At 41.3% G+C, this 11,699-nt stretch overlaps 1 protein-coding gene across 2 annotated transcripts in view; it reads left to right on the top strand.

The window, feature by feature from the left end:
* Nucleotides 1-11,699, top strand: part of igsf9bb (immunoglobulin superfamily, member 9Bb) — a 142,227-nt gene that overhangs the window by 125,401 nt on the left and 5,127 nt on the right. Inside the window, exons 18-19 of one of the 2 annotated variants that reach the window (XM_013912675.1) lie at nt 1,643-3,280; nt 4,328-4,373. In XM_013912675.1, coding sequence (XP_013768129.1) covers nt 1,643-3,280; nt 4,328-4,373 — 1,684 coding nt within the window. The remainder of the gene's footprint in view (nt 1-1,642; nt 3,281-4,327; nt 4,374-11,699) is intronic. The other variant, XM_013912674.1, reaches the window with a different exon arrangement.

The raw sequence follows: 11,699 nt of genomic DNA, 5'->3' as shown, positions 1-11,699 counted from the left end.
AGTGTACCTCTGGTGCAAATTACTGACCTCTGTCATCATTTTAAGTGGGGGAACTTGCACAATCGGTGGCTGACTAAATACTTTTTTGCCCCACTGTACAAGCACAAGTTATATACTGTAACTCGTAATCTTTTAAAAATTTTGAATTTGGTCAAGACCTCTCAGATATCATATAGAAGGATAGATACCAAAATTGTTCAAACACTTGCAAAATTGGCACAAAATAGTATGTATCCCAACTAGTGGGACACCCTTCACTGGGTATGGTGATTGAATTATCCTTTCAGTTAGTTTTGACAAATGTGGCTAATCATTCACTCCACGCTCTGATATTCTTAATTTTCTATATATGTCATCAATCAAAGTCTCTCCTTTCTCACAAATCAGTCATAGCTCTACCATACTAGAGCTTTAACAGTGTTGGTCAGTACAGCCACTTCATACTTGTTACTACAGTGTTGCTCAAAATTTATTACTAACCGATAACCATTGGGTTTTACAAACAGCTCTCTGATTCTAATATCAGGTGAAATTATTTATTTATTATTTATTTATTTAGTTTTGGGGTATCATGTTTCTTTGGTTTTTTTGTGCTCCTGACAGTGCTTTGTAATGGGAAAATGTGACGTCATACTGCAATGGAATTCAACTTGAATGAATGAAATTTTCATTGGTAGTAAAATTGTACCGTACACGTACTGGTTTGCCTTTAACTTTAGGAAATGATAATGGTGAAGTAGAGCTAAAGTATCAGGTGTAAAGTGGGGGATGATATAGAGGGAATGAAAGAAGGTAAAATGCAGTAATATGGCATATGATATAAGCATTCTGCAACTAAGGCATCCCATTATAAGACTAAATGTTAAACCGCTTTTAAAACCAATAACATAAACAGTTATAAATCTAACAAATTACAGATAACTACTAGTAGTTCTTGGGTCCGGTACACAGTCTTTTACTGCAATGGTTAAAACTGGTCTATGCACATGCCTTCAGGGAAGACATATTGAGTGTTCGTGTGGGTACCAATAAACCAGTTTGTTGTTGTCAGAATTATGCATGAATTTAATGATTTTGTGTATTGTACAGTTTAGTTGATATCCCCTTCTTGTGTGCACTTTAATTACTGCTTTGGAAACAAACATTTGTCTTATGTCATCAAACCTCTACATCTACACTCCATTCACTTTTACTTTTGAAAAAAAAGTCACGATGTGTCCAGTATTGTCAAGATGTTTTTTCACTTACCAAATTCATATGAAACTTGATGGAGAAGTGGAACGCTGACAAAGGAAGAAACTGTTACATTTTGGTTTGACTTACTTTAAAATTGTGGGATAAAGCTTTAGTCTCGTCGGAGGAGTGCCTTCTCTGAGTTTGAAAGTTTGCGTATTTGTTGTTCTAGTTTAACTGCCTAAAAATAAACAGGAAATGTATCTTGCTGAATTTCTGTTTGCTAATGATTCATGATCACTGCTTTGACTTAGAACTTGGAATCCTGTAAATGGGGTCTAGTTTTTCTTTCTTTAATCCATGTTTTGTTCTGGTGTAGTTGGATTCATCTCCAGCACCATCAGTAAACTGTTATTTTGTAAAGAAGTACCATTTTAAATGATCACTTCATCTGTATTGTTTTCCACAGGTCATCTTCAGGAAAGGTGAGCCCAGAGAGCATTCGTTCAAAGGCATCTCCATCAGAATCATCTGAAGATAGTCATGACCAGCGTGGAAAAAAACCACCCCCAAGTCCAGGGAAGAAGGAGGAATTATCTCTATACAAAAAGACCAAAAGAGCAATAACAAGCAAGAAATACAGCATCCCCAAGCATGAAGCTGAAGCAACAACACCCATTGAACTCATCAGTCGAGGCCCAGATGGACGTTTTGTTATAGATCCTACAGACAGAGAAATGTCTGTCAAACCCCGGCGAATTGAGGGCTTCCCGTTTGTGGAAGAATCAGACCTATATCCTGAATTCCGACAGTCAGATGAAGAGAATGATGACGCTAGGGCTCTTCCACCAGTTATGCCCCCCTTGCGGCCTCACCAGATCTCCCCTATCTCCAGTCAGGAATCCTACCTGCAACCTCCAGCCTACAGCTCTCATTTCCACAGGCCCTTCGAAGGTATGACCATCATGGAGAGCAGTCGGCTCCAGGCCACTGGGCAGATCCGAGGCTCTCTCCACCACAGGGCTTTTTATGGCTATCTAGGTCCTCCTGGAGATCATGATCCTCCACCTCCTTTTTACATGCCAGATACCAGCCCACTTAGCTCTGTCATGTCCTCCCCTCCATACCTTGCTGAGGGTCCTTTTGGCCACGCTATGATTCCTGAAGAAATGGGAGAAAGTGATTTTCCGCAATATGCTGTCTCTGGTTTTCCACTTCCACTGACCCTCACCTCTTCCATTCGTTCTCCAGAGATTTGGCAGGGATTGGATTTTACCTTTGCAAGTTTGGAGGGACCCCAGTTCATTTTTCCACCACATCAACCTTTGCATCTCCGCCACGATTCTCCCTATCCCCCTCCACCTCATGTTCTTCCCCTTAGTGCTATCCAGACCTCCTCTCTTCCAATGCCCACTTATCCAGCTGTCCTGCCACTGGAGGCCCCAAAGAGCCACTCAAGCAAGTCTCCCAGCAAGGCCAGGCCTCATGGCTCCCCAGCCAAGCATTTAGCTATGCAAGAGGCACATTTAGGGCAGCTAAGACACACAAGCCATGGAATGGGTGTGCCGGTTTTGCCTTACACCGATCCAATGGCCCATATTGTTCCTAGCACATTCAGTAGCTTGGACACACGATGGTTTGAAACCACTCCTCATTTCAGTCCCAGACATGCTCGTAGGATGGATCCTGGCATGCATCAGGTGGTTCTTCAGCCCTCTCGCCTCTCACCCCTCACCCAAAGCCCCCTTAGCTCTCATGAGGGCTCCCCAGAGATAGTAGTTCGTCCCAGGCCACGTCCCGGCATTGTCCAACCTACTATACCTTCAGAGATGTCTGAGATTACCCTCCTCCCTCCTTCCACAGCCAGCTTCTCAAGAAGATCTTCTCCCTCCTCCTCACCTGCTCAAGCCCAGGGTAGCAGGAGAACAAGCCCCAGCTACCATTCCCACATGGCCTTTGCCACCTCTGCAACCAGCTACCCAGCTTCCCAGTCTCCATCACCCCCCATGGAAAGCAGCAACATATTTGGGCAGATGCCATCTCAAAGGAGGACTGAGGAGGAGATCCTTCCATCGGAGCCTTCTCCACCCCAGTTGTCAGCTTCAGGGTAGGTCCATAAGGATTACAGAGCGGGATACCATTTGAGTCATCTGCCCCAACCCATAATGCTTTGGTTTGTGAAGTTGCTCTGATATTTTTGTTTCTGAAGTGCTATGTACTAATCATTATTTCCTAAAGTCATCTCTGTGGCAAATTAATTTTATAGTTTAGCTTATGCTTTTTTCATTTGACTTAATGAAAATGAAACTTGTATGGTGGAAGGAAACCATTTTGTTCGGATTTTTGTTTTTGATTTCCTTTTTTTTAAGTTTAGCTTCAATTTGGTCAGTGCTGCTTTTCATGTCAGACATAAACTTACTCACCCACTGAATCTCTGAAGCACTGTTTCAAAACATTCACCTGGAAATGTACATCGTAAATTTTCATGTGAAAATGCTAAAAGTAAGTAAGTAAATGGTGAATTGACAAGAAAATGCATTTGCTTCACAGATTGCATTTCAGACCTTTAAGGGCTACAATCCATCTGGTTAAAAAAAAATTAAAAACCATGGCCAGTCAAATGCTTTTTTTGGGGGGGGGGGGCCTGAAAGCCTGGTAATATGCAGACATCACCACGGGATCCCTGTTTTTCCATCTGTATTATGTTACCCTGCTTTCACCTAACAGGAGGACTCTCATAATATCCACCAAGTCAGTTCCCCAGAGAAAACACCCATTGTTATGTCCAGCTCCAAGCCTTTGAAGATGCCTTTATCATGCAGAGGGATGAGTTCATCGTGGCAGGCCCTGCGGCCCATCCTCAGCCTTAGTAACTTGATTGCATGACCAATTCTCCCTTGCTGTCCAATCTTTCAGATTTTTTTTCCTACTCTACTTTCCTCCCCGATTCTATAACCCACGCCTCCCCAACTCCCTTAAACGCCTTCAGGTCATCCAGGTCTGACTACCAAGGGAAGGTTGTTGGGCAAAGTGTGTCACAGGGCCTGTCCGCTTCTCATGTACTGCAATGTCTCCATCATTATCAAGTAGGGGCAGTGTGGTGGTTCTTGATGGCTCCTGGAGTCTTACCTGCTTTGTTTTTGATTGATCTCAGCTATCTGGGCAGCGTTGTTGTGACCAGGTCCTCTACACCGCAATAGGTAAGGGTTGGATCCATGTCTGAAAGGGGGGGGTTAGCAGGTGGGACTTTTTTGATCACCTCGTCCTTTAAAGGGGAATACAAGCCTTTGAGTCTTTGAGTTGTTCCTTACTTCAGTCAACACATGTAGCTGATTTCAGTTCTTTCTTTTTTTCCCTTTATGTCAAAGTGGCTATGCATTTTAAGTTCTGCAGTCTTAAGTACATTATGCATTCTGACTGATATGCATATGCCATCTGTAAGATAATAGATCAGGTCAGAAATGTCTCACCAACATGTTTTCATGCTTGAGTTGTTTGCTAACTGACCACAATCACAAAAACGTTAACCCTGTTAATCTGTTAAGGATACCAAATCACAGATCGATATATCCTTAGTGTATATATCTCATGAAAACATTTAAAAGTTTTTATTTACGTCACTACATATAACCTTAACCAAATTACTTCAGCAAAGATCAGCTGGCACTTATACAATGCTTGATGGTCCAAGTCCATTTCACTTATCCTTTCTGTTTTTTTGACACACACACCTACACACACACACACACACATACCTTTGAAAAGCACACTCCAGCAGTAGTAATAGTTAATGTTTTTAGGCCTTTTGTACCTGAGTTGAGACAGGTCTTGCAGCCCGGGACACTGTACCATGTCGTATGCTCGAGTCCAGCTGAACTGCACGCAGCTCATGTTTTTCGGGCATGGTATGCAAAAGTCACATGAGTAAAATACACTGAACTAAGTGCATTAAAGGGGTTAAGTTCGCTTGGCTAAGTAATGGGTCAGCATCTATGAGTATGCCTTTAACCCTCATTAATGGTCACCATATTGGTTGTTGTGTGTGCAACAACTCTGATGTTTTCATAGCCCTATAGCCATTTATTTTGACATGATGCAGTCTTCCCCTGAACAATAGGTCAGCACCTCAAGAAACCCTCTACACCAGTAGTGGTATAATACTAGAAAAAGTCAAGAATCAAGCAAAGCGAAGAATTTTATTCAAAAAGTTCTCCAGAACATCTGTTCCATCTATTACAGCTTCTCCCTCTCTGTAATGTGGGAATCTTGTTCTGTTGTATCACTGAAATATACCGCTAAAGACTAAACCACTTGTCCACTTGTGTGGGGACTGCTCTTCCTCATGCCGCTGAACTCTTATTCAAGATAATTTATCTGGATTTCAGAAGTGGGGCCAAACCTCCATACATGTCCCTTCCGGTTCTCTACAAGCTGTTTGTTCTCGTTTTTGCGCCCCACCCTCACCCCCTCCCTTTTACAATGATTTAACTACTCATTAGTACATGGGGATCTGCCTGGCCCGGGAGCTGCTGCCAGTTCTCTCTGAGGCCTTCCCAAGCCGCAGCCCCAATTCATGATCACATCATCTGCCATTATCTACTAGAAATGCTGTCAAACTTATGAGGATGTGGTCCCAGCCAGTGAATCAAGCTTTGTTATTAGAAATACATTTATGGGTAGCTTTTAGTAAAGATTGAACTGGGCTACAGTGGTCCCTTATTTATCGCAGGAGTTACGTTCTAAAAATAACCCGCGATAGGTGAAATCTGCGAAGTAGCCAACTTTATTTTTTAAAGTTATTATAGATGTTTTAAGGCTGTAAAACCCCTCACTACACACTTTGTACACTTTTCTCTCTTGTTTAAACACCCTCAAAGTTCAAACCTTCGTAGAAAAATAATTCCAGTATTATAGAATGAAACCAAAGATCAAACCCTGTTTTCAGGTCTAGAACATGGGAATAGAGCAGCTGCCAGAGAATTCAACATGAATTCAATGAATCAATGGTACAGAAGTAGAGGAAGCAAGAAGAATGAGTTGTTTGACTTATCTGACTGTTTTGTTTTGCTTAATGCGCCTCAACGGGCGATCGTGGCTCAAGAGTTGGGAGTTCGCCTTGTAATCGGAAGGTTGCCGGTTCGACCCCGGCTTGGACAGTCTCAGTCGTTGTGTCCTTGGGCAAGACACTTCACCCGTTGCCTACTGGTGGTGGTCAGAGGGCCCGGTGGCGCCAGTGTCCGGCAGCCTCGCCTCTGTTAGTGTGCCCCAGGGTGGCCGTGGCTACAATGTAGCTTGCCATCACCAGTGTGTGAATGTGTGTGTGAATGGGTGGATGACTGGTTGTGTAAAGCGCTTTGGGGTCCTTAGGGACTAGTAAAGCGCTATACAAATACAGGCCATTTACCATAATTCGGTGTGCCTTATGGTCCAAAAAATACGGTAACTTCTACCTTTCTTTAGCATGTCCAGAAGTCCAACTTTTTGTGCAATGGTTAGCATCGTCCTCTGCCTTTTACGTGCTACTGCAGGTGCCTTTGACGGTGCAAAACGTTTCGTCGAAATTGTTGTGTTTGTTGGGGAGAAAACGTACAAACATACAGTACAGCACTTCAGAGTCACACTGCTAGCAATCGAAGATTTATGTAAATTTGACAAGTTAAACACATTACACAAGGAGACAGGAGACACGGCACGGAGGATATTGATTGACACTGGTCTACAACTGATCAGGACATGGAACACAATGCGCTGTAAAAAAAAAAAAAAAAAAGCATGCAAAATTGCACACACACACAAAACAAATCCACGAAACAGCGAGGCCGCAAAAAGTGAACCGCGTTATAGCGAGGGACCACTGTATACTCAAACTGAACACTTAGAATGTTCAAAACACAACATTTAGTTTATAATAAATCACAATGTCTGCAATACTGAAGAAGAAAGATATCCAAACATACAAAGATCAGTAACTTCCACACATGACACATAACGTGTAGTTATTCAATGTCATGTGGTCATTCCAAGTGGACTTTTGTATTGGGATACCACACATTATTGTGTGTTACAATGTGTGACAATGTAATCTCCTATCATATCACTTAGTGATTCCAACTAGTAGATATTCTTGTCAAAAGACTTAAAAATTCAGTGATTGCTTTTGCTGAAACAAAACTAATTTTTCTATACTGGTCTTTGTGGCAGATGAGTACAAACGTGTTACGAAACTGTTCAGTTGCATGTACAGCAAGTAGTTCAGAGGTTGGCCAGGATCCATGAATTATCCATAGCCATTCACCACAGCCACAGTCATTTGAATGACTTTTTTATTAGCTGGTAGAGGAACCCAAACAGTGTGTTGATTCAATTTAGATTAAAATAGTATCAACAATGTAAAATTCCATTGGCACATAATATTGATGAATTCCCACAGCTAAGAATTCAATTTTCAGATCACAGAAACACCTCCCTCCTGCAACATGACAAGTGCAGGCCTAACTAATGCAGTCCCTCCACATTTCTTCTTACTACTCAGATAGATGTTGCTGTCCTGCCAACAGACCTGAAGGCAGGCAAGGGGATCTGGCAAGGTTTGACTAAACGTAACTTCATTAAGTGCTTCAGACTACTCTCAGTGTGCTTCGTTTGAGTCTTAACCAGTTAACCAAGCTTGTTTATATTATTTTCCAAATACCTCACATTCCTGGTTATTTTCTGAATTGTTATAGTTTCCTTGCTCCGGGTAGTAGAACCGTCAGCAGGATTGCCTTGCAAAGATTCTGCCTTGCAAAGATCATATGCCAAAAAAACAAACAAACATACAAAACAAAAAGGAGCTTTTTCACCTTCATATAAATCACAGTGAGCAAGAATAATACATTTATCAGCAAGTTTAAAACAAAACAAAGCAAGAGCTGCAGCAGCAGGAAGAAATCTGAATCCATACTGAATCCAGGATCCAGTAGTTCATGTAGTTAGCACTCATCAGCAAATAATGGCGATATCAGAATTCATTTCAAGATGTCCAGAACAAGACCTGCTTATTTTGCTTTACTCACCTTACGGTGCCCGATCCAATTATTTTTGTGCATTTTGGTATGCCTACCAGCTACCGCCAGCTGGCGTACGAAATTGTTACTCATTTTTCACTATGTCAAGACAAAGCAGAGCACACTGCTAACTGCTTGGCTTTTGGGATGGATGGATTAACCATAGTTTATGTTCAGCTGTCTCTTGTGAGCTGGTTGTTTTTGTCAAATTTCTTATGTATCAGTATTGCTCAGAGTGTAGCTGTACTCTGCCTTTTTGGCCAGTTCCCAAGTTTGTCTCACCACAAGACTGAAAAAAAAGAAAAGAAATGTCAGGACCCAAAATGATCTTTTCTCAACTTCTAAGCTGAAGAAGGTTGCCTATTCAGCTGGAGTCCGGATTATCAACTAGCAACCACCTGTCAGCTTCAAAGTGATGCCTGGAAAGCAAATCACTTCCTGTGTAGACTTAGTTAACAGGAATAATTTAGTTACTTAAAGTATTCCCTGTGACAAGAAAATCTGAATACCAAGGCAGTAAGGGAATTCTACTTGATAAGATGCCTTAAAACAATCAGGCTACATTAAAGGTGAAATTAAGTCCAGTTTAAAGCAATCTAACTAACCCTCAAGTCACAAAGCTATTTTAGCATCTAAATATACGAAGTAAGGACATGACCCTGACATATTGGAAACAGGACTTTTTAAAAAGTGATTTCCATTTTTTATACGTATGCTCATTTCTTTATCTTACTGTATATTTTTTATTGTTTCTTTGCAAAAGGAGTTAAAAACAAAAATTACACCTGCACAGTTTATTTAGCATCCTCCTCTGACACTTCCCTGCAAAACAAATTGTCTTTGCTTCAATAAAAATAGAAAATAATACATTAAACATGTTATGTTTGAGGGACTGATCTATACCTAGATGGTAGTATCATTTTAACACCAAAATGTTGAACTCAGTCTATAATGCTTTGATCAACAACAATCTACAGTCCGGTAGAGCCACATTTGGGGCGTTCTTTCATATTTGATCAATTCTATTGATAGGTGCTTCATTAATTAAAAACAATCTTGTATGTAGATGTGTAATGTAGAAAATATTTTGTAAAGAAAGACTTGAAAATGTTTGGAGTGCTGACATATCTGAAAGAAATTACTTATCTAATTATGGAAAGATAACAGATAATATAAAATAAAGTAATAGCAGTGAGGTTCTGTGCAAGGTGACACTGCTTTGTCTTTCAAACACAATTTGCAATACAACCTGTGCTCTGGGCACACATTGCAGATGCATCGCAGAAATATCCTGATCACCTCCTTAAGGGCCCACCTCTATGGGAAGGATTCATGTACACAATAGTGTATCAAAATAGTCTGAAATTTGATAATCTTCATGTTCTGATGTTGACAATCATTCATTTGAGCCAGTTTATCAAATTGGCATTAGCCAAATTATCTCCGTCAAAGCTTTTGCAATTGCTTTTGCAGAAAATCTTGCTACTCCAAGTATGTCTGTCATGGTTAAAAAAAAAGAACAACATCAGACTGGAGAGAAATGTAGTTAGATGGTAACACAGAGAGGGAAGAAAGTCAAAAAAGTAAAGCTGAGGGTAATGAACTACCAGAAGGCGGCATTGCAGACATCAAGGATAGCTACAAGTACCTTGGATCCTGAATGGGAATCATGAAGAGGCCACTTGGAAAGCCCCAAATACCTTCAGAGAGTAAGGCAAGTCCTGAGCAGTCTGCTGAATGGGAAGAACAAGTCCTGGCAGTCAACACGTAAGCCTTACCAGTTATCCTGCTGGGATAATAAGCCGGCAAAAGAGGAAGAGAGAACCCACTGACATCAAGACAAGAAAGTTCTTTACGATGCATAAAGGGTTTCACCCCAGGTCCAGCACCCTGAGACAATATGCTAAGCAAAAGGAAGGAGCCTGAGGACTAGTGACTGTCCAAACCACTATCCAGGATGAAGCAACAAACATTGATAAGTACATCAGGAAGATAGCCACAGCCAGTCATGTGCTTAGTGAATATCTCCGGCAGCATAAACTGAAGAATTAAGAGGAGGAAGATGGGCAGCATAATGGAAGGACAGACTCCTGCATGGTATGTTCCACAGGCAGCTAGAAGACGTGACTGACATGATTAAGATTAAATAATGTACCATGTTCTGATTCAGGGATTTCTGAAAAAATTCAAACGTACAGCTCTGCTATCACTTCTGACATAAATGAAGACAGAAAACTAAACAGCAGTGACGTTTGTAGGGTTACTGAAGTTGGACTAGCTGGTATATAATGATGTACTATGTGATCGCTAGCGACACAGCTATGTTAGCATAACATAAACACAGTGAAGCTGGAGGATGAACGCTAACTTTTTTCCACTCGATAAAAGTTAACGTGAGGGTTCCTGATGGTTAGGGAGAAATGCAATCGCATGGCAGGATGCTGTAAACGGACCAAACTTCAGTCAGGAGACCTACTGAGATAATCCATCCACAATACGAGGTTAGTCATTAATTTACTGCTGCATGGGCTGGGCTGTAGTTACATCGTAAGGTTTTAAAAATTAAGCATTAAAATGAATAGTGGTAATAAAAACCAAGAGAGGCCAACAGTGATCTTTTTAGGGGCTTGTTCACATTAAATAGAACAAGATACAAAGCATTAAAACATGTTAAAACCACAACAGCCTTAATAAACGCAGAGCAGTTTAGGGTTCATACATCATACGATTGCAGTACAGTTGTTATTATTGTCACTAGTCACATCCTGTTTATGACAGTTAAAATAAATAACATTCATATAAGAAATAAAATTGTCTCTGGTAAACTGTATATGGTGTTAAATAGGCCTACTACTGTACTTTAATGTGTACTTTAAGGGCGGTGCTTTAAGAGCCATGCATTTTATGAGGTGGTAGTCATTGTGAAAAGTTTGAGAACCACTGAGCTAGATGAAGCTGGACAGAAAGACAGCGCAGTGGAACTAATCATGGCCACACAGGAACAAGCTCTAAGTACAAGATCGATAGAGGCTGAGGTCTAACCAAGTGTCTGTGTACAGGAACAGCTGTGCGGAGTACGGCATGGAAGTCCCGAAATTGGGACACACACCCCTGGGTGGTTGAGAATGACAGAGCGAAGATCCTGTGGGACTTCCAGATGCAGAAAAACTGCTCACGACCAACCAACCAGACAGAGAAGTGGTGGACAATCAGAGGAAGAAGGCAGCAGTAATAGATGTAGCTATACCAACTGACAGCAAAAAAGAAGACTGGACGTTTGAGAAAAACCAAGGGCTGAGAAAAGTGCTAAAGAAGGAGGGTGTGGAGGATGAAAGCAACAGTTGCCCCCGTAATAACTGAGGGACCTGGGGCAGTGACCCCCACACTGGCCAGGTGATTCCAGCAGATCCCAGAAACAACACCTGAGGTCTCTGTCAAGAAGAGTACAGTCCTAGGAACAGCATAAATATATATGTGTGT

Source organism: Pundamilia nyererei, unplaced genomic scaffold, assembly GCF_000239375.1.
Source record: "Pundamilia nyererei isolate P.nyererei 1_Seehausen unplaced genomic scaffold, PunNye1.0 scaffold00097, whole genome shotgun sequence".
Taxonomy (NCBI): domain Eukaryota; kingdom Metazoa; phylum Chordata; class Actinopteri; order Cichliformes; family Cichlidae; genus Pundamilia; species Pundamilia nyererei.
Note: the sequence above shows the minus strand (reverse complement) of the source record. Positions and strands in the feature narration are given on the sequence as shown.